The 23,908-nt window shown below is 42.9% G+C and overlaps 1 protein-coding gene across 9 annotated transcripts in view; it reads right to left on the minus strand.

Annotated features, from left to right (window-relative positions):
• VPS13D (vacuolar protein sorting 13 homolog D) overlaps positions 1–23,908 on the minus strand; it is a 252,982-nt gene that overhangs the window by 104,281 nt on the left and 124,793 nt on the right. For 8 of the 9 annotated variants that reach the window (XR_004276204.1, XR_004276203.1, XM_032302406.1 and 5 more), the window contains 7 exons: positions 23,000–23,235; positions 19,814–19,922; positions 14,829–14,992; positions 13,351–13,459; positions 10,864–11,043; positions 9,147–9,263; positions 8,025–8,174 (listed from right to left, as the gene is read on the minus strand). Coding sequence is in view for 7 of the 9 variants with exons in the window: in XM_032302406.1 (XP_032158297.1) it covers positions 8,025–8,174; positions 9,147–9,263; positions 10,864–11,043; positions 13,351–13,459; positions 14,829–14,992; positions 19,814–19,922; positions 23,000–23,235 (1,065 nt within the window). In the remaining 2 variants the exon portion in view is untranslated. The remainder of the gene's footprint in view (positions 1–8,024; positions 8,175–9,146; positions 9,264–10,863; positions 11,044–13,350; positions 13,460–14,828; positions 14,993–19,813; positions 19,923–22,999; positions 23,236–23,908) is intronic. The other variant, XM_032302407.1, reaches the window with a different exon arrangement.

Consider the following 23,908-nt stretch of genomic DNA (forward strand, 5'->3'; position numbering starts at 1 on the left):
GTTGGGTCCTATTAGCTAGGATCTTGTTGAGAATCTGGACATCCATATTCAAGGTAATGCTGGTTTCATAGATAGTCTGGAAGTTCTCCTCCTGTTTCTATTCTTTTAAACTGCTTTAGTCTCCTATTATTTCTTCTTAGAATGTTAGGTAGAATTCCCCAGAGAATCCATCAGGTCCTTGACTCTTGTTTTTTGATCATGGCTTCAATCTTGTTACTAGTTATTGGTCTATTCAGGTCGTCAATTTCTTCCTGTTTTGGTCTTTGAAGTTTACAGGTTTCCAGGAATGCATCCATTTCTTCTAGGTTGCTTAATTATTGGCATATAGCTGTTGATAATAATTTCTGATGACTGCTTCTATCTCCTTGGTGTTAGTAGTGATCTCCCACCTTTCATTCATAATTTTATTAATTTGGGTCCTTTCTCTCTTCTTTTGGATTAGTCTGGCCTATGGTTCATCGATCTTATCAATTCTTTCAAAGAAGCCACTTCTAGTTTCAAGGATGTGTTCTACCGTATCTCTGGTTTCTAATTCAATGGTCTCTGCTCTAATCTTAATTGTTTCCCTTCTCATGCATGGGATAGGCTTAATTTGTTGTTGATTCTCCAGTTCTTTAAGGTGTAGAGAGTTTGCATATTCAGGATTTTTCTGTTTTTTTTGAATGAGGCTTTGCTTGGCTATGTATTTCCCCCTTAGGACCGCTTTTGTTGTATCTGATATGTTTTGGACTGATGTGTTTTCATTTTCATTGGTTTCTATGAATTGTTTAAGTTAAGTACCTGTTTGATTTCCTGGCTGACCCAAACATTCTTGAGCAGGATGGTCTTTAGTTTCCAAGTGTTTGAATTTCTTCCAAACTTTTTCTTGTGATTGAGTTCCAGTTTCAAAGCATTATAGTCTGAGACTATGCAAGGAATAATCTCAATCTTTTGGTATCAGCTGAGATCTGATTCATGACCCATATGTGGTCTATTCTGGAAAAAGTTCCACATGTGCTCAAGAAGAATGAATATTCTGTTGGTTTAGGGTGAAATGTTCTGTATTTATCTATGAGGCCCATCTGGTCCAATGTGTCATTCAAAGTTCTTATTTCTTTGTTCATTTTCTGCTTAGGTGATCTGTCTATTGCTGAGAGTAGAGTGCTAAGATCCCCTACAATTAACGTATTATTATCTATATGTTTCTTTATTTTGAATAACAGTTGGCTTATGTAGTTGGCTTTTTCCATGTTGGGGGCATAGATATTTAAAATTGTTAGATTTTCTTGTTGGATAGACCCTTTAAGAATGATACAGTGTCCTTCTGTATCTCTTACTAGGGTCTTTAGCTTAAAATCTAATTTGTCGGATATGAGGATTGCCACCCTACCTTTCTTTTGCAGTCCGTTGGCATGAAAGATCAGTCTCCATCTCTTCAATTTCAGTCTAGATATCTCTTTAGGTTCAAAATGAGTCTCTCATAGACAGCATATGGATGGGTCCATATGTCTTTTTATCCAATCTGCAACCCTATGTCGTTTCATGGGAGCATTTAGGCTGTTCACGTTGGGAGTGATTATTGAAAGGTGTGTTTTTATTGTTATCATGTTGCCTGTGAAATCCTTCTTTCTATAGATTGTCTCTGTAAATTTCTATTCTATATCACTCTTAGGGTCTTTCTTCTTTTATAGAACCCCCCTTCGTACTTCTTGCAGGGCCAGCTTAGTGGTCAAATATTCTTTCAGTTTTTGCCAGTCTTGGGAGCTCTTTATCTCTCCATCCATTCTAAATGACAGCCTTGCCAGATAAAGTATTCTCAGCTGCATGTTCTTCTCATTTAGTACCCTGCATATATCTTGCCAGACCTTTTTGGCTTGTCAGGTTTCTGTGGACAGATCTGACGTTATTCTGATGTTCCTCCCTTTGTATGAAGGAATCTCTTCCCCCAGCAGCCTGTAAGATGTCTTCTCTGGTTTTAAGATTCACAAATTTCACTACCACATGCCTGAGGGTTGGTCTGCCCTCTTTAATCTTGGAGGGGGGAGTTCTATTTCTAGGACATGATGCTTATTTCATTCTCCAGATTAGGGAAAATCTCAGCTAGGATTTTCTCAGCTATATCTTCTAGTCCTTTCTCTCTCTCTACCCCCTCAGGGATCCCAATAATTCTGACATTGGATCATTTCATGGCATCATTTATTTCTCTAATTCTGTTTTCATGGATTCTAAGCTGTTTGCTCCAGGCCTCCTCCTGATCCTTCTTTTCTATCAGTTTATCTTCTAGATCACTAATTCATTCTTCTGCCTCATTTACCCTAGCTGTTGGAGTATCTAGATTAGATTGGATCTCATCAATAGCATTTTTAAGTTCTGCCAGATCAGCTCTCACTTCTGCCCTCAGAGAATCTATGTTGCCATTAATGTTCTTCTCCAACCTAGCTATAATCTGCATAACTGTTACCCTGAAGTCTAATTCCAGCATTTTGCTTATAACCATATCCATTAGTTCAGTGGCAAAGGTCACAATCTCTGAATTTTTCCTATGTTGCGGGTTCCTCCTCCTAGTCATTCTGGTGAGAGGTGGTTGAGGGAATGTACAGAGTCCAAACTCTGTTGAACACAACCCAAGCAAGATGCACCCATTTTATAGGGCCCTTAGGGTTGTCAGCCTCTTGTTCTTCCAGCCTGTCTTCTGGGGGAGGGGCCTGCTGTGCTGTTACTCAGGCAACCCTGTTTGGGCAGAACTGCCCTGCCCCCTGTTGGGAGGACGGGCTCAGTGAAAACTGGTTTTGGGGGCTTTTGTTCTCTGGCAACTTTCCCTGGCAGCTTTCAGTGTCTCTTCTGAGAGTCAGAGCAGAAGCGATGGTGCCCAGTCCTCTGTCTCAGCATAGAGCGAGTACAGTCTGTTCTCCAGAAAGCCCTCCAGGCCACACTGACTCGGTTTTTGTCTGTGCTGCTAAACACCCCAGCGTCCTGGGTTGTGTGCCCCACAGCAGCACTCCCAGCCCTTGCCCTTGCCCTTTGTGCTTCTAAAACCGCCAGCTACCCCCAGTTCACATGTACACCCCCGCAGCTCCAGGTTTCAGTCCAATGGGCTACCCAAAAGTCCTTTCCCCACAGCTACTGGTCTGGTCTGCAAGTCTGTGCCCAGTCCCCAGTGTGGGAGGCTTGTGTGCTCCTGTGTTATTTCACCTTTCTGGCACCAGAAATGTCATTTCTAGTTGATCTTCTGGTATCTGCCAGCAGAATCGCAGCTCCCTGCTTCATACCTCAAATCCAGCCGCCAGAGATATTCTGTTGGTATAGACCCTGAGATATCTTCTTACATCTCAGGCTGATTTCCTGGGTGGTCAGAGTGGTCTGGTAGATATCCAGCTCAATTCAGGAGACCAACTGAAATAGGGTTCTCTACTCCTCCGCCATCTTGGCCCCTCCTTGAAATATTCTACTATAATTGTGTACTTGTCCATTTCTTCTTTCAGTGCTATCAGTTTTTGCTTCCTACACTTCAAAGCCCTGAGATCAGGTACATAAATAGCTGCGATCATGATGTGGTCCGCATACGCTGTCTCTCTCAGCATTAGATAGCTGCGATCATGATGTGGTCCGCATACACTGTCTCTCTCAGCATTAGGACATTACCTTCCTTATTCCCAGTAATACGCTTTGCTCTGTAATTGATTCTGACAGGAATCTAGCCATTTCCACTTTTTTTTTTTTTTTAAAGATTTTGTTTATTTATTTGACAGATGGAGATCACAAGTAGGCAGAGAGGCAGGCAGAGAGAGAGAAGAAAGCAGGCTCCCTACTGAGCAGAGAACCCAATGTGGGACTCGATCCCAGTTCCCTGGGATCATGACCTGAGCTGAAGGCAGAGGCTTTAACCCACTGAGCCACCCAGGTGCCCCGCCATTTCCACTTTCTTATGACTAGTTCTAGCTCAGTATGTCTTTTTCCATTCTTCTCTTTTAACCTACTGTGTCTTTATATTCAATGTGTTCCTCGGAGGCAGCATGTAATTGGATCTCGCTTTATACTCCAGTCTGATCACCTGTGCCTTTCCACTGGAGGTCCTTATAGCATTCACATTTATTTAATTGATACAGTTCGGTTTGAATGACTCTACCATCTTGCTATTTGTTTTCGATCTGTCTCATCTGTTCTTTCCCATGTTTTCCCACTTTTTCTGCCTTCTCTTGGGTTGTCCATCTTCTCCTTCTGTTGGCCTATTAGTTGTAGCTCTTTGTTGCTTTAGGATTTCTAGTATTCATCTTTAACTTACCAGTTTATGTTCAAATGACAGCATACTACCGAGCGTGTAAGAACACTGTAGTTAACATACTTCCATTTCTTCTCTCCAAACTTGATGCTATAGTTGTCATTCACTTTACTCTAACATCTTATAGGCTCTAAAATACAGTGCTATCAGTTTTGTCTAAGCAGTTGATTCTCTCTTAAAGAAATCTAAATAATTAGAAAATATTCTCATTCACCTGTGCATTTATCATTTCAGGCGCTCATTCCTTTGTGGAGAGCCAGATTTCCACCTGCTCCCATTTCCTTCTGCCTGAATGATGTTACTTAACATTTTTTTTTAGCATGAATGTGCTGGAAGTGAGTTCTTTTAGCTTTTGTATGTCTAAAAACATTTCTATCTCATTCTTTTATTAGCTTTTGAGGCTTTAATGTAGAGATGATTTCTGATAAGGCTTTTACACATACCGAAAGTAGCATCCAGGCCTCCTTCCTTTAAAGATCTTCAGAGACTCACAAGAACTACAGATTTGAGGTTTGCAGTTACCATCCAAGGAGGATGAAAATTCAGTGACTTCCCCAAAATAATTAACATGAAATTACAAGTCCTAATTATTCTTTTTTCACAAAACGCCCTATCAAGTTTTAAAAAGACATAAAAAAGCACTTTTTAAAAATTTAAGATAAGCCTTTTAAAATATAAAGTAAGACCACAAAGCAGTGTGACAGGTTTTCTTCTGTCACTTGTAAACTCTAGAGAAGGCAGTCCTCGGAACCCTAGAAGTCTGTGGAAATCTCTTCATTTACAAAATCAGGATAAACTGCATCCAGCCAGGAGTCAAGGGATCTGGGTTTCAGCTGTCATCCTGCACAGAGCGATCCTGAACAAGCTTCTCAACTTCTGGAGAGCGGAAGCCCCGTCACAGGATGAAAGGGGCTGACTGAGGTCATCCCGAAGAACTCTTCCAGCTCTGTTATTTTGTAATGCAAGCACGTTCCAAGCTACTTGGGGTCAGGGATGTTAGAATCTATTTTGAACGTACAGTACTTTTAAAATTCCTACTTCTTTTTTGAGTCTTGTTCTTAAATTTATTTTTTTTCAAGTTCTTCCATACACAGAAATATATTTTCCTATTTAACAGCCTCTTCATTAATAGCAGTTAAAAGTCTTCTCAGGGCTCCTGGGTGGCTCAGTTGTTAAGTACCCACCTTTGGCTCGGGTCATGATTCTGGAGTTCTGGGATTGAGCCCCACATCGGGCTCCCTGCTCAGTGGGAAGCCTGCTTCTCCCTCTCCCACTCTCCTTACTTGTGTTCCCTCTCTCACTATGTCTCTGTCAATTAAATAAATAAGTAAAATCTTTAAAAACAAATAGAAACAAAAGGCTTCTCAAGGATGTATTTCTCATAACTTGCTTGTATTTATTTATTTATTTATTTACTGGGGAGGGGGTGCTGCTTTAATTTCTCCAAGATCTCTTCTGCAGTTGTGGAGGCCACCACTTTTCCATGAGATTGACCACCCTTATCTAAAACCACGTCACTCTCCCTGAGCTCCAGGACATTCAAAGGTACCAACAGAGCTGGGCATTAGCCTCTCCTTCTGACAGGGCTGGGGGGAGGGGGCTGCAATGACCACACTCACAGCTTCCGCCATCACGTCTGTTAGAGCATTTTGTTTGGACCCAGGTTTAGCATGGATGGCTACGGTGACCCAACATGTAGGATCAATCACCACAGGACCTAAGGGAGGAACTGGTCTTCCTGGCTCCTTGCTCTGGTTCTTACCCCTGTTGATCACACCAGCTTTCTTAGGCATCTCGGCACCTAATGGGAGCCAGGCGGAAGCTCCGTCCCGTGTCCCGACATAAGCCACCTCAGCCCTCTGCCCAGCCACAGCAACCCTGCCAAGGAGCCGGGCAGAGGTGATTCACCCTTGCTTTTGAAAGATATATTTGCTGGGCATAGAATTCCAGGTTGATGGTTATTCTTCCTTCCAGTTCTTTAAAGACATTACTGTCTTCTCTTCTCGCTCGCATCATTCCCAATGAGAAGTCAGCTCTCATTCTCACTTTTTCTCCTGGCACATGACAAGTCTTGCTTAACCTGGATGACTCATCACTGCTTTTGAGTAATTTAATGATGATGTACCTTGGTGTAGTTTCCTTCACGTGCATGCAAGGATGTGTTTCTGTTCGTGCTTGAGCTTCTATCTGTGAGTTTAGTTTTCATTATACTTGGAAAATTTATGGCCAAGATTTCTTCAAATATTTTTTATATGCCCTCCTCTCACTCTTGGCCTTCAGGGACTCCAATTATCCACATGTTAGGTTGCTTGAGGGTGTCCTGTAGGTCACTGATGCTGTTTTCGTTTTATGGATTATTTTCCCCTGAGCATTTCAATTTGGACAGTTTTCATTGCTATGTCTTCAAGTTCACTAATCTTTTTTTTTCTGTACTGTGTCATCTGCTATTCATTGAAAGCAGTGTGTTTTTCATTTCATTTTAATCTCTAGAAGTTTGAGTTTCTCATATCTTCTATGTGTCTACTTAACTTTTTGAACATGTACAATGCAGTTATAGTAACAGTTAATGTCCTTCTCTGAAAATTCTAACATCTGTGTTAGCTCTGGGTCCATTCAACTGATTATTCTCATTATATGTTGTGTTTTCCTGCCCCTTTGCACACCTGGTAATTTTTGACAGGATGCCAGAGATTGTGAATTTTACTTTGTTGGGTGCTGGGTATTTTTGCATTCCATTAAATCCTGAGCTTTGTTCAGGGATATAGTTAAATTACTTGGAAACAGATTGATCCTTTCAGACTTAGCTTTTATGATTTGTTAGGTGGGTCTGGAACAGTACTCAGCCAAGGGCTAATTATAGTTCACTATGAAGGCAAGATTTTTTGGAAGACTCTTCCCAATGTTACATATGTTATTAGTGTTTCTAGTCTGGCTGGGGGAACAAAGCCCATCCCCAGCCCTGGGGAGCAGCAGATGCTGTCCCTGTGAGATCCTCGTGGATGGTTCAGATGGTAGTTTCCTTACATGCAGCACCAATCTGTCCTCTGCTGAATGCTCACAGAACCCCTCCGGAGATCTCCTGAGTCTGCTTTCTGTGCAGCATGCTCCTCCCAGGTACGCCGCCCCATGAAACTCTAGATGCCTCCGTCTCCAGACTCTCTGCCTGGCCTGTTCAACTCATTCACTCTACTGGGCTCTCTCTTCATCTCCCCTCCCAGTGCCATGGCCTGGAAACTTTCTCAAGGCAATCAGCTGAGGTGAATGCAGGGCTCAGCTTTTTTGTTTTCCACCTCTCAAGGGTCACTGTCTTTCAGTGCCTGATTTACAGGGCCTTGAACCTATTGTTTCCTTATTTTATCTGGACTTGGGGGCTGCTTCAGGTAGGAATCTGGTTCCCTATTCGTACACTTTGGCCGGAAGCACAAGTCCAGTTCTCTTACTTTTTCCTCCCTGCAATGAACTTCAATTTCTCTAATGATGGTTCAATGATTTCCTGTTACTTTTTCCTATTGGCGAATGGGGAACCAGGGTCCACTTTCCTCCATGCCATTTGGACTAAATCGTCTAAGTCACTGGCTACTATACAGAAACACTGGTGAGACAAACATAGATGGCAACAATTATTTTCATAGAATAATTTTTTGAAGGCCATAATAAGATATCTCCACCAGAGCATTAGTGTTTTTAGGACACCAAACACTGGATCTGGCTGGGTGCTCAGCAAGAACACAAGAAGGTTTAACAAGTTCTGAACTGCCCCCATTACCTGCACATCCTGTATGCTCAGCTCAAGCATGTGACTTGTTGCCAGCTGCGTGTAATGCACATTGATTCCTGTAAGACTTGCAAAGACCAGTTCTTCTGGGACTTTATTAATTAAGGACAACCCAATTCCACCTTCTAACTTCACAAGCACCTGAAAGAAAACCAAAATACAACCCAGTTTAAACAGAGGGCAAGGTACCTAGGAGAGTGCAGGGAAACATGTGGCTTTAAATCCCTCTGCTTCACCCCTGAGCAGGTGCAAACCACTTATCCAACTCTGGTCTCTCATTAGGCACCGTTCTCTCTAGGCTCAGTGCCCACCCCTTCCAGAACTCCAAAGTGATATGATATGATAATACCTCTCTTGGAGCACTGAACACATTCTGCATTTCATTATAGGAAAAGACCTGTTTGAGAATCTTTCTCCCTGTTTGGGATGCAAGCTTTTAGTATGCTATTCACTGGACTTCCATAATATCCGACACAGTGCTTTACATGTAGGTCCTTTTTTTTTTTTTTTAAGTTACTGAATAAATACCCTATATGTCTTTTTTTTTTTTTTAATTTTATTAATTTGACAGAGAGAGAGAGCACAAGCAAGGGGAGCAGCAAAGGGAGAGAGAGAAGCAGGCTCTCCGCTGAGCAGGGAGCCTGATGCCGGGCTTGATCCCAGGACCCTGGGATCATGACCTGAGCTGAAGACAGATGCTTAACCAAGCCACCCAGGTGCCCTAGTGTATGTTTTCATGTTCACCTCATGTTCCTTTTCAAACTCCACTTTCTAACACCCAAACAAGGGAGAGAGGAAGAAAGATGAGAAGAGAAAACTGGGGGCCCTCAAAAAACCTAGTTTGCTTATTCCTGACCTTGTATAAATTTCAAAGTTTGATTTTCTTTCTTGTCATCTTACTTTCGTACACTATCACATTCTGATTCAATTTTAGCTGTCATTTAATTAATAAATTCACACATTCATGTTGTGATGACATAAACACCATAAGGCAACAGCTGTATTTAGAATTCAGAGGGCAGAGAGAAAAGAGGTCTAAAACTGAGAAAACCATAGAGCAAAGTTCTAAAAAACTAATGATAAAGAAATGAATTTACAATACTTAAAACTTACTTCCAGTTCCTGCTCTGTGTCTGGATTCTTTAATTTCTGTACCTCTTGCTCGGTAACAGGAAGTTCATCCATTTCATATGATGAACGGTCACTTTTCCGTTGGGAGAAATCTATTATCTGAAGTCAAATAAAACACTGTTGTAAGAGGGCTCATACTTCCACAATGAAACCCATTCCATACCAACTGTATAGGTCAAAAGTCACGATGTGCTCAATAATCCTATGGAAGTTAATGGTTTCAGAAGCGCTGCCAACTAAGACTTGGGTAATAATGAAGTAAACTTGGTTGTAAGTCTACAGGGCCAAAGTCAAGTTACAGACCTCGAGAGCATCATAGGGGCACTAGGCATCTACAGGTGATCTAGAATTATTGGTCAAGTCCAAAAGGACAAACCTTAAGATCACTACATTCGAAGTTTGCCTGAAAAGAAGGGTGCTTTTTATTATAAGAGGGATTGTGGATTATGAGACACTGCCCCGGAGAGGTCACTGTCACACACCACCTGCATCTCTCCTTTCCCTCAGCCCTCTAATTACACCAGGCCCTGACAAACCTGTATCTCCAGCACAGATCTCTCCCCTGAGCACCAGACCCACATTTACAGACTTCTAGACATTTTCACGTAGACAGCATATACTAACAAGTCCCAAACTCCTCATTCCTTGACCCTTCATTGCCACAGAAAAACCACAAAATTTGCAGTATGTGTCAGACTTTAAATAATCTGGCCCCTGCTTCTGTCTCCAGCATTAACTCGGAGCATGCTCTCTGTGCCCATTGGGCCACTCCTTTTCAACTCCAGGCCTTCGACTTATCAACTTCCCAAATCCTACATCATTTCTTCATTATGTTTTTTGCTTACTATTTGTTTACTCCTCCAAAATGGGAGTTCCCAGACCGCAGGGGGTTTTGTGTGTTTGTTCAGTAGTCTGTGCTCAGTACCAAGAACCGCGCTTGGCTCTAGTAAGTGCTCAGTAAAAAACTGCTGAGTGAACACTCTTCTCATTAGCACACAGCCCCTTCACCTTCCCTGGTGATCTGGCTAACTCCTCTCGGTCAACCTTCAGATCTCAGCTTAAATATTACTCCTCTTAGGAAGCCTCCAAGTCTGGGAATACGAATCCTTCCTGTATATTCTGCAGACCACCCTCCACTCCTGCTTTCACTACACAGTACTGTCATGGTCTGACCCAGGACTTCATGCATCTTGTTGTTAATATATCCATTAAAGATTTAAGTACTATATAATGACTGATAATAATAATATGTACCATTCTTGGCATTGCCCTCTTTAACTCTCTTACCTTTTTCTACTATCATATTATTATTATTATTTTTAAAGATTTTATTCATTTATTTGACAGACAGAAATCACAAGTAGGCGGAGAGGCAGGCAGAGAGAGAGAGGAGGAAGCAGGCTCTCTGCTGAGCAGAGAGCCCGATGCGGGGGCCCAATCCCAGAACCCCGGGATCATGACCTGAGCCGAAGGCAGAGGCTTTAACCCACTGAGCCACCCAGGCACCCCTCATATTATTTTTTGTACTTCAATTCTTATCACAACTTTGTGAAGTAGGTCTTACCCCTATTTTCTAAACAAGGACATCCTAGTCTCATAGCCAGCATACATGTCTCAATAAATATTTGTAGAATGACTAACCAATGTGTGGGGGGAAAGCACAGTGAGATTCACGTCAGTTCTTATGATAAATCATCACCTGGAGTGCTCTGGTCGGCCCATCTGGGATGACTCGGATAGATAACATTCCAGAACCAGGCCTCATTTTTTGGTTGATAAACTGTTGTTCAGGAGGAACTGGCCCCAGAAGCTCCATGGAAGTGTCAGGACCAAGAACAACTTCAGCTCCATCAAACAAACCGGAAAGCCCTCCTTTGGCCTAAAAGGATAAAGACATGAAAGCAAAGAGAAAGGAACTGACTCTGACAACGTAACATGTCATCTGAAGCAAGTTATCAAATTTAAATTCTCTTTTGAAGGGTCATGATGAATTTTTAACAAAGCATTTACTGTTTCTTCAGCTTTACTGAAGATGAAAACCAGGAGGATTACCTGGGCAAGACAGAAAGTTATGCTACAGGAATTTAGGGAATTCTGAGTAAGAATAGAGTATACTGGTTTACGAGTAACTTCCAGTCATTAAAATAAGCTTTTAAAAAAGTACCAAAGCCCCGTTTCTCTGAGTATTCTCATTCAGGTTTGGTTAAAAAACTAAAATATCAGCCTTCCAATAAGGAGCAAATTCTAGAGTTGAAAATCTCGGTAAACAGACCGACGGTTGGACAGTGAGCTCAAATATTCAAACGATGGCGCCTCTTCTAAAACGAAACAGAGCAGCGAATGCCATCTGAAAGCCAGCTACTCAGACCTTTGGAGGAAAGTATCTTCTTGCTATCTGCCCCAAACAAAACGGAAGTCAATGGGACCATGTCTATGGGACAGCAGATACAGGGCTAGAGAAGATAATAGCTAGTGTGTCTTGATCCCCTTTGTTAATTTTTAAATACTGAGTAATGAAAAGGAAACTCTGAGCTGGGTTTACAGAACAGATTTCAACACGGAGAAAGCTTTCTACGACTGTTGTAAGTTCGGAAAGAAAGTATATACACAACCTTCTCAGGGCAGTGGTGTCAGATGGTTAATGCCTTCGGTTACTTTATTTAGAATAATAAGAGCAAAACAAGCTTATTTCCCTAACCAAAGCACACCCTGCTCAGCTGAATACTGTTATTATGGCGTCACTCACAACCACAGAAATGATGAACTGGATTCAAGAAACAAAAAACACCAGCAAAGGATGGGGGCGGGGGTCTGCTCTAGAAGAATCCGAATTCCATGGGCTTTAGGAACAAACCGGAAGGGAAGTCTGCAGAAGTCCGGATCAGACCCGGGGCCCAACAATTACAACGTGCCCTCTCTTGCCTCCAGAAGCCCGAGCTGTATTGTTAATTGAAAATCACAAATCCATACCAGATGTGTGCTTCATAGAAGTAAGCGGCATGGCTTTGACAGAAAAAGCTCAGGGCAAGGGAGATAAAAGAAAATAAATCTCACCAAACAGCAGGCAGAGGCTCCTTCCAATTTTGCTCATTGCCCTGGAGAACAACCTCCCCCTGTGGAGGGCCAGCCTGGTGTCCACCAGGGACAGACACGCTAAGGGTCCTCTAAGCTGGGCCCTGATGCCATCACGTTTACCTTTTGGGTAGAGCCCTGGGCTGAAGCAGAAACTGCACCATGTCACACATGTCATTCAGCGATATGCCCAAACCTCTGTGACAACTTCCCACCCCACTCACTCCAGATCCAGGGTCTTCTTTCTGGCCTGAAGCCAGAAGAAGGGCAGAAAATCCAAACTCCTGGTCATTTTCTAAACATGTGAACATTGCTTATGAGCAATGATTTATCATGAGATAGACTGGCAGAGGGCAGAGGAAACTGACCAGCAATCTTCATTCTGACATTCGCTACAATAATTAAACGCTTATTTGGGCACCACTAAGAATGCAGAAATAAACAGAATCTAGAAAATGCAGCTGGAACACATCACGGAAGACTGTTGTAGATATTGGATAATTGATTGATAAAAGATTGTTGTAGATATTGGATTAATTCTACAGGCCTAAAATTAATCCACATAACTTAGCATTGGGCTTTTAGCCGGCATTTTTCTTTCTTTCTTTTGAAAATTACATAGGTAATTTTTTTTTAAGCTTTTATTTATTTATTTGAGAGAGAGTGAGTGAGCACGAGTGGGGAGGGACAGAGGGAGAGGGAGAGGCAGACTCCCCGCTGAGCAGGGAGCCCATTGTGAAGCTCCATCCCAGGACTCCGGGGTCACGACCCGAGCCAAAGGCAGATGCTTATCCAACTGAGCCACCCAGGTGGCTCATACAGGTAATTTAGATCACCAAAGAAAAATAATCCAAGTAAGCCCAGAAAAAAGGTCCCATTACCTACAGACAACATTCCCAACACATTTCTCATATACCACCTCTAAGAATATTATCCCTGTAAATACACACAGATGCACAACAGGAGTTCCTTGACCTTCTGGACTATAATGAAACAATGCATACTCGCTCTGTAATGATTTCCCCCTTCCAGTGTATTCATCTTAATTGAGACTTGGCTTCAAAGAAGGTTCAAGCACTCCTTGCTGCAGCTGAGGGCGTCAAGCACTACTGACCTGGACAACCAACCCGTGCAGCCCACAGGTCAGTTTTCCTTCCCGGAAACTCCACGTCTGAGTTGTGCTTCGCCTGCGATCCGGCTTGCGTAGCATCAGTGGCTCGTATCTGCAACACAGGGACATGCAGTGAGTCTTCAAGTCGAGTATGTGAGGCCTAAACAGAGTACTGGGGTCGGTTTTGCTCTTCTTTCTTCCAACATCCTCCCTCCTTAAAACCCAATGGGCGGGCAGCCCAAATCCCATGGCAGCAAGGTGTCTCTTCATGAGCAAAGAGGAATAAGGCAAAATGGGAAGCATCAAACAGGGGGACACAAAGGAGTATCAGTACTTTTAAGGATTCACAACAGCTGTAATAATCTGGTCCCTGCCTTTCCACAGTGAGCAGCTATCACGCAGTTTGAGAAGGGCTCTCCACTAAATAGATCAGAAAATTTTTTCAAGAGGGTTTTTTCCTATTTAATTCCCAATTACCTTTATTTTATGTCGGGTTTTCACTTGTAAGTCATGTAAAGTCCTTTTGGAAGTAAGTAAGGTATCAACTGGGAAAAAATATACTGACTGCATAAAGAAACTAACGCACAGGCAAGTCAAATAACTTATTTGTCCCCGGTAACCCATTCAAACCTAAGGAGTTGGTCATAAAAACACATTTGATTATTCTCTTAATAGTTTATTTCTGCTTTTGAAATATTTAACAAGAATTCTTAAAAAGAGGGGCACCTGGGTGGCTCAGTGGGCTAACCCTCTGCCTTTGGCTCAGGTCATGATCTCAGGGTCCTGGGATTGAGCCCTGCATCAGGCTCTCTGCTCAGCGGGCAGCCTGTTCCACTGCACCCCGCTCACCCCCCGCACCTCTGCCTGCCTTTCTGTCTACTTGTGATCTCTATATGTCAAATAAATAAATAAAATCTGTAAAAAAAAAAACAACAACGAATTCTTAAAAATATTTTTAAAAACCTGCTCATTTCTAGGGAGGAATGGAGAGTAGAGATTTGGTGGGAAGAGAAAATTCATTTTTTCATATCCTTCATATTGTTTGACTTTTTTTTAACACCTGCATGGGCATTTCAACAATAGCCTAACAAAAATAAAATAAAGACCCAAAATTTGTATTTAGGAACGTGACAGATCTCTTACTGAAGAAAAATACAAATATAAAAATACAAATTCTCATGGGGTACCTGGGTGCTCAGTGGGTTAAGCCTCTGCCTTCAGCTTAGGTCATGATCTCAGGGTCCTGGGATCCAGCCCTGCATCGGGCTCTCTGCTCTCTCAGCAGGGACCCTGCCGCCACCTCTCTCTCTGCCTACCTCTCTGCCTACTTGTGATCTCTCTCTCTGTCAAATAAATTAATAAAATCTTTTAAAAAAATACAAATTCTTACTTCATTACAGGCTTACTTTTTGGTATGTATCTCCACTGAAATGGGAGTTTGGAAGCAATGGGCTGGCATCAAAAGTTGTCTGGAAAAGTACCTGTTGTCAGTTACTGCCGCAAGACCAGCGATATCCAAGATGGCGGAGCCCTCGGGGGAGCGGGCTGCAGAGGGCTTATTGGGGTTGTGAGGCACCGAAGATCCCTCGTGGGCCAGCATGCCCGTGCCGGTCATCCTCCACAGTTGGGAGCGCTTCCCGGGCTCCTGGGGGCAGAGAGACACACGGACACAGAAAGCCGTTACAGGCAGAGCCAAACTTCAGGTATGGATGCAAGAGCCTCACACGAGGGCTACGTTCTCAAGCAGAAACTACAGTCAAAGACATTTTCCATATTATACACAAGCTTAATTCTAACTTCCACTGTTGTCAATCCCGAGCTACACTTAGGATGAAACACGCTAACTCTTGAACCAAACATTACAAATAATATATATTTTAAGGATGTATTTTTTTCATATACTTAGTATTTTCTGAACAAACTAGTGAGTTGAGGTTCAGTCCAAACTCCATTAGCTGCACTGCTAGGGTAACTGCTGTCCCAGATGGTGACCCTCGGGTGCACTTACCTTCGAGAGGGATCCAATTATATAAAGTATATATGATAGTCTTTGTATTTGATCACTGGTAATCCTCATAACTGGCAGACAACCAGAATTTACCAGATGTCTTCTCCCTTTCCGTGTTTATCATGAAAGTACAACTATATTGATGGTTTCTAATTCATAAGCTGATTCTATTCAAATATAAAGTTGACTGAATTCAAAGGTTACACTAAGTTGACTGCTGTTAATTCTAAATATAGTTTCTCCTTTGGAATGTTTTATAAACAGCTCTTGGACTTCCAGGTCAATCCATGGAAGTCTATAAAATCCATTATATTCAAGAAGTAATAAGAATAATAATACTTATTATTGAGAATTTACATGTGCCAGTCACAGATCCATGGGATGTAGTAACTCACTTAATCCTTAAAACAATCCAATGACATATATCCCATTATTACCTTTACTCACAGGTGAGAAAGTTACAGCTCAGTGAGATGAAGAAACTTTGGTGTGGTCACATAACCATCAGGTGGAGGGGTGAAGATTTTATTTCCACAGCCTGATTTCAAAGACAACAGCCTTAACTACTTCACTCACGGGGCCTAACGCAACCCAGATATTCTAGGCCAGTAGCCCCTCACCTCTAGAAGGCACTCCAGCTAGCCCTGTCAGGATCACATCCACTCTCACCGGCCAGGAGCTCCTCACAGCAACAAACCCTTGTGGGGACCACACACGGGGTGCTGGGGACCAGGCTGCCCCTATCTAAAAGCTTCTGCACGACATCCACAGAGTCAAAACTAATGAAGTTCTATGAACACCAGCGTCAAAGGCCAAGATCTGAAGTCCAGCTGCACCAATTAGCAGCTGAATGACCTCAGACAGGTCACTAAACCTTGCAGAGCCTCTGTTTCCTGATCTGTCCAAGGGGGAAATGAAGCTATTATAGGGTTCCTGCGGTAGTGTAACAAATAGAAGGCACTTGGCCCAGGGCAGCCTCGCAAAATGTTTGCTGTGTTAGGATGACTATGGTTCTTTGCCTGGCACTTTACATACCTCATCTTAGTTGATTCTTCTCACGAACCTGTTAGGTCAGTAAGAAAGTGAGGCTCCGTGAGGAATGTGAAACACCAGATATCATCTATCTTTAAGGGGCAAAACCAAAACACGAAGCCAGAAAGATATGATGCTCTTTCTCCTGTGTGCTCCTTGCTAAGAGAGGACACCGAGCCGCACACCTGCGGCCCCCACGTGCTCACTTCTCTGTCCGCGGTGAGAGCGCACCTCGATCCTCGGTGCCAAAGCCAGATGGAAAAGCAGCTCAATTATCCTGCAGCTGTTCCAGATTGGGAATCAAAGCACAGATGCTGGAGGAAATCAAGTTTTCATACATGGATTCCTCTACTGTCTGCCCTTACACGTGGACTCATCAGAATTGGAAACTACCAACATTTCCATTTTAAAATCTGAGACGTACCATTCTCCTTCCAGTTCCTTTTCCCAGTTCCCTCACAATTTAGCCCAAAAACCTTGAGATGACACTGAGGAAAACAGAAGTCCATGGGGACTGTGATGGTGGCTGGGAGGGGGGTTTGGGGGAGGGCAGCCCATAGTGTGGTGTTGAAGCCCAAGGTACGTGATGATCCGTACCAAGGGACGGGAGGCTGGAAGCTTAGTGTGGGCTGTCAGAGACCAAGAGAGGTGAGAAGAGCATTCCTGCGAGGGGTGGGGGCCGAAAAGGGTGCCTGCTGTCGAGGATGTGGCGATCGGAGGCCAAGCCAGATCGCAGGGTGTGCTTACACAGGCGACAGGGCACAACTCTGGAGACAGAAGACTGGGTTACATTCAGAGGAAGTGATCGAATTAGTAAATATGTTCTTAGTGCTGGACAAGAGACTTACAAATATGGAAAGGGAGAAAATTAGGATGAATTTGTGATGTTGGACTGTAATCAAAAATATCAGAGTGAACTGCTGGTTCTTAAAATACAGAGATCTAGAAATATGCAGAATATATAAATACATAAAATGTGTACATATATGCATGTATACTCTGTACATATACATACCTATGTATGGGTGCAGGCTTGGGTGCAGGCACGTGTACGTATGTGTACACAGGCCGTGCGCACAGAAAACCCCTAGCTCTGTCCCCCGGGGGGAGCCTGGAAAGAACATCGCAGTAGCGACGAGTGCACCTAGTGTACGTGTCTTAGCTTTCCAACTTCCACTCTCTGCTAGGAGGGGTCAGGGCTCCTTGAGAAGGACAAATTCCAGCATGCAGCAGGAAAATATAGCATAACCTGCTGTTAGTAAGTATGGACGTGTTCAGGGAATGAGGGGCATATGCCAAAAGGACACCCAAGAAGAAAGAGCTCCCACTGACCGAATATGGGGACTGAGCATAAATATATTCTGACGGTAACCGGTAACCCACTGAAGAAAAGAGGAATCCATCGTGACAACATACACTACGCTACGAACCACACTGACACCCCTGCCCCAAGTTCTTATGTTAGAGACCTACTCTGAAATGTAGATGGTATTTCAAAATGGAAACCTTGGGTGATAATTGGGTTTAGATCAGGGCATACGGGCAGAACTCTCCTGATGGAATTAGCACCATTCCAAGGACAGGCACCAACGAGCTGGCTCTCTCCCCGCCTCCCCCTTAGACTCTCTGCCATTGGAAGACACGGTGAGAAGGCAGAAGTCTACAAGCCAGGAAGCGGGCCCTCAGCAGAAAACTGCATGGCCAGCACCCGGATCCTGGCCATCCCAGCCTGCAGGAACTGTGAGAAATGAATTCCCATGATTCCAGTCTTCCAGTCTATAGCATTCCATCATGCGAGTCCAAGCCAATACACATACATAATGCACAGAAAATCTGATGAGGATCAGGATGTCTACAGTCTCCAAGTACCTGTCCACAAAGTATTTACTAAATGCAAGGGAAAGAGAGAAACTTTGCTTCACAATCCAGAACCACCTTCATCAAGTGCTGAAGATAACATCAGCAGTGACAGGACAAATCGAAATCACAGCATCCCTTCTACAGAATTACTGCCTGTTTTTCTCTGAGTTGGAGATTCTTTCAAAATAAAAGTAAAAGGACAAAAACTAACCAACCAACCAAGGACCCAAGATGTCAGACTTCCTACTCGTGGTTTCCAGTTGAAGAGCAGAGGACCATTTCCTAAGGCTAATTCTTGGAACAGAGCCTAGTTTGGGATGTCCGTGTAACTCATTTACACCTACCCTCCTACGTACCATTTTCCATCCCCATCAAAGGAAATTAACAGCAGTAAAAATGTTATATAAATTATAATATCTTTTTCAAAACGTTTTTTTCCTACCTCATTAAAAAAAAGTCTGTTTTTGTCTGCTTCACAGTCACCCAGCCCTTGGAAATTAAATTATTTATCATTCCTCTTCTGCTGATCAAACCCACGCTCAAACCCCAGCTGGCAAATCACCTTACTTCTGACTTTTGTCTCCTTTCGTGCTAACATGCTCATCAGCTTGAACATTCTTGGAAAACCATCTGACAACATCATTTCCAAGGGCTCTGCCATTTTTTTCGATTCACTTGATTTCTGTTGGGCTTGCTGCTTTTCATTTTTAGATTACTGCTTTTCAAAGTTTTTCTTCTTCAGAATTCCCAATAAAAGCCTCCAGACCTTTCAATTACTTTCAATTAGTATGCCTCACGGTCTCTTTAGTCATCACCAGTCCCAAATCTTGTTTCCAAAATGCATCTCACAGATAGGCATAGCCTTCCACAAAGAGGGCAATAACAGGGGCACCTGGGTGGCTCAGTGGGTTAAAGCCTCTGCCTTCAGCTCAGGTCATGATCCCAGGGTCCTGGGATCGAGCCCCACATCGGGCTCTCTGCTCAGCAGGGAGCCTGCTTCCTCCTCTCTCTCTGCCTGCCTCTCTGCCTACTTGTGATTTCTGTCTGTCAAATAAATAAATAAAATCTTTAAAAAATAAAAAAACACACTTATGTTAAAGTTTCATTTGGCGTACAAAATTTGAAATGATTTGAGTCTACCCCTCTCCCCATTTAAACTTTTGAGAGGAGTTGTATAAACTCAAATCCAAATTAAGCTACACCACTGACACACGCAAAACCACTTTTGGTTATGAAAGGTGTCCTTTGTCAGCATTAGGGCAACAGGGTCGTAAAAAGACATTCACTTATCAGGGTTATTTTTGGGTTGTCTGATTCACATGATGGAAAACCTTCAGGAACAAAGCCTTTAAGTAAATGTGTTTTTTTTTTTAATTACAGTTGGTCAGTCTCCCCCCCTCTTAAAGTCACTTGTGCACCTCAGTGCTCCATCCGGAGGAAGCCATCCAGGCTGCCTCTAGCCCCTCCCTGTGCATGAAGAGGGGCTGGACAGGATGACCAGAAACCCCTGCAGGGCTAAAAAAAAAAAAACTCCTCTTCTAAATTATAAGTGCTAGGTTCTCTTACCTTTTTCTTTAAAATGACTCTTTGCGTCTTTGGGGAGACATCCAAGACGAGCTCCGCACACGCAGTGGTCTTGCTAGAGGCCCCGGGCCTTCCCGTCCCCTCCTGTAAACTAGAATTAAAACAATAATGCACATATACATACACGCATCTACATACACGCATGCGTGTATTCAAGAACTCAGATGCAAATCCTTAAAAGGCTTAAAACCTCATCTATAAAGAGGAAACTTTTTTTTTAATCGCAGCCGAAAAAGTCTAACTCAAGTTATGGAAAGATCAAGGTTGTGCTGTTTCCTTGTACAGTTCAAAGATTCATTTGTCAGAAGACAAAATGACATTTCCCCCTCTCCTGATGATTTTAGTGCCTTAAAATTCAGACATAAAAGAATGACTATATATCCTTAGAGCCCCCCACCCCCCAAATTAAGCCAGACATTCCAAGAGTCCAAGAATTAGCTCTGCTCTTTGCCAGAGAGAAGATCAGCATCACTGCATCCCCAAGGCTTGGCAAGAAATCAGAAGTCCCTTTAGGATGAAAAGAAAACAAAGGGTTTATAATCACCTGCTTCCAACTCGATCGTGTTGTGTTTCTCCATGGCTTAAGAACCCTAAGCTTTATGGAATGCTGCAGGTTAGCTACACTTTGGGGTATTTTGATTAGATTTTATTTAGATTATTCTCCTGTTTCCACTAATCTTTATCATCAAAAAGGGACCGAGAAATTCGGAGTGAAAAACTAGTTTTCATGACCAAAAAAGTATAAGTGACAAAAATAAACACATAAATTAGATTTCAACAAAATTAAAACCTTCTGCTCTTCAAAGGACACCCACAAGGAAGTAAAAAGACAATTCACAGAACAGGAGAGAAGATGTCTGCAAATCATACAGCTCATATAGAATTTGTACCCATATTATACAAGGGACTCAAATACAACAATGAGATGCAAAAAAAAAAAAAAAAAAAAAAAAAAAAAGAATTAAAAACAAGTAAAGGATTTGAATGGACATTTCTCCAGAGATACGCAAATGGTCCGTAAGCACATGAAAAGCTCAACATCATGAGGTGTTAAGGAAATGCAAATCAAAACGACCAGCAGAAGTCACTACACACCCAGTAGGAAGGCTACAGTCAAAAACCTGTGAAACAGCAAGTGTTGGGGAGCTGTGGAGAAGCCGAACGCTGGCCCACTGCGAGTGGGAAGGCACCGTGATTCAGCTGCTGCGGAGAGCAGGAGAGCACTTCCTCAAAAACTTCAACATAGAAACAACATGGAACCCAGCAATTTCGGCCCTTGGTGGATACACCAAGGAACTGGAGACAGCTCTCCAACACACATGGGCGGAGGCACGCTGACAGCAGCCCCCTCCACAGCGGCTGAAAGTGACCACCACACTGGCGTCCATCAGCAGAGGAATGGACGCCAGAGCGGGGTACGTCCATACAACAAAACATTACTCGGCCACAACAGGAAGGGAATTCTGACCCACGCTAGAGTGTGGATGAACCAGGAAAACATCATGCTAAGTGAAAGAAGCCAGATAGGAAGGGCCACATATTTATGACCCCATTTATGTGAAATATCTGGAACAGGTGAATTCTTAGGGATGGAGAGCAGACTGGTGGTTGCCAGGGGCTGGGGGGTAAGAAGGTGGTGCCCAGTAACTGCTTAATGGGTTGGGCGTTTCTTCCTGGGCCGATGCAAATGTTCTGGAACAAGACCCAGCGGTGGCTGCAGAATAGCAGGAACACACTAAATGGCACGAAATGTCCCTGAACTGTTTGTTTTTAAATGGTTAATTTTATGTTGCGCACATTTCACCTCAACTGAAACTAAAAGCCAAAACAAAACTAGTCTCTTCCTCATCATTTGTTCTCTGCAAAAATGCAAAGAAATCATGTCTAAAATATGTCAAAACATGGTACAATCTCTCCCCACACCAAAACTCCCAGGAACCTCTCGCTTTATCTGCTCCCTATCTGCCCAACCCATTAAAGTCACAATCACCCACGGAGTCTTCAGTTCAAGAGCGGAGTAACTACTGGAATTTCACATGAGAACATAAAGAGAAAAACATGATTAGCAACCAGATTAAGAACTGGTTTTTCAGGCACTAAAACCGTAAGCACGTCATGCTGGCGAATGCCATAATCTTTAAAAAGAAACAAGCAGCCTGACTTAATTATAACAAGATAAACAACCCAGCACCAGTATTTCCAAAGAGATCCGTAACAAACAAGGAAAAGAATGGTGATTCTAAGCAAAGATGCCCATTCAATTCATTCATTGCTAGTGAAATCTGGGCTCTGAGTAGGTGAGAGGTGCAGCCAGACCCCGAGATAATTTTGTGAGCCTCAGTGCATACAAAAATGTCATTCATAAGCAAAATTATTCAGAACATTTTGGTAAGGGGTCTGACCTTAAATGTCCTGTCGAATGGGGGCGTTCTATTTGTCGTGCTAAAGATTTAGCTCTTTTCCCTGTTTTTCCCACAGGTAAACTTTAAAACTGGCCCCATAACCGGCACAGAAACAATCAACTGTATTTACATTTTGCTGGAATGACCAGTTTTTGAAAGCCTGGTGTTTTGAATCTCTATGTACCAATCTAACAACAGAATTGGAATAAACTTGCTATTCCTTACCTGAGTTTCCTAAATACAACTAGTGAGAGGACCGTGAAGGTTATAATTCTCAGGCGGCTGGAATTACTATCAAGTTGAGCTACTCTGGTTGCCTATTGGTGATGACCAGTATTCTTAATGGGAGAGGGGAGTCAGAATGACAATTTGAATAATTATGATAAGGATCAGTCAGTTTCAAATGAGAAAAGAGATAAAAATACCAAGAAGTTTTAAAAATACATTAAAAGTACCACCTTAATACAAGAGGAACTGAGGATATGAGAGTAATACCTTATGGGAGGAATGTTAACTACCAGAATGGATTATTGGTGAGATCTTTAAAAAAAAGAACAGTCTTGCCTCTTTGGATAAATTTAATCTAGCCAGAAGACAAGGCTTTAGCCTAAGACCTCTCAAGATAGACCCTGAGCCTAGGATTTGGTCAAGAATGGAAGGAATCTTCCTTCATCCTCTGGGCCTTTTGAGAACTGCTTAAACTCTAAAACCAGTTAATAATTAGAGCCTTCTGCTTTATGAGAACAGCAGTTTAACCCAGAATTACCCTGAGAATGTATACGTAGCAGCGATGTAAATGAAGTTTTCGTAATAGAGCTGTCGGTTGTCCTGAAAATCATTCATGCTGCAGCTGAGCTCAGAGGAGCCCGCCCCCTTCACGGTGAGCGTGATGAAAGGAGGCAGGGTGGGTTCATCCCAGGCATAATCCAATGACGTCATGGGCTTCACTTCGGTTCGGAGTCTGGGTTCAGCGACACCGTGCTGAGTAAAGACCACTGGAACCTACGGTAATGGCAAAGAGGATCAAGAGGGCTTTCCTTCAGAGTGCTGTCACTGGAGAAAGTGAGTCGGGGCTCCCCAGGCTCAGGCTCCAGATCTACCCCAGCCAATCCCACACAGAACAAAACCACAGTCATAAGCATAGTCCTCTAGCCTCTTCAAATGCCTTTCTAATCATCTTCCTAACCTTATCAAGCCCCCAACAACTAAAGGACACAGGCCATCTCCTCTACTCTCACCCACCCCCCAACCCTCGCCCCCATGATCCAGTCAACACAGAAAGGAAAACAAATTCTGGCATTCAGCTTTGGGAAGTCACATATTATAAGACGACGTTACTCAAAGGCATAACTTAAAAGAGGTCTGATTTCCATTTTGTCTTTCCTTGTAAGATTTATAAAAAATGTTCACTGTAATGACACAACAGTGGAAGTGCCCGTTCCCATTGTCAGCGGACAAGCTGATTCTGATTCCTCTCTCAGTACGGAATGTCCCCCAGATGATCCAGTCAGGATGACTGTGGTGGGCTGAGAAGTCACTTCCGGACAAGGCTGCCCAGCAATCAAACTAACAAGCAGAAAACACCTGAGGGTAAGGATGTCTAGGGCTGTCCGGCTGCAGAGATCCCCATACAGTTTCTTTCCAACCCAAGTCTAGAAGGTATTTCCTCCTTATC

The sequence above is a fragment of the Mustela erminea genome, chromosome 10 (assembly GCF_009829155.1).
Source record: "Mustela erminea isolate mMusErm1 chromosome 10, mMusErm1.Pri, whole genome shotgun sequence".
In the NCBI taxonomy this organism is placed as follows: domain Eukaryota; kingdom Metazoa; phylum Chordata; class Mammalia; order Carnivora; family Mustelidae; genus Mustela; species Mustela erminea.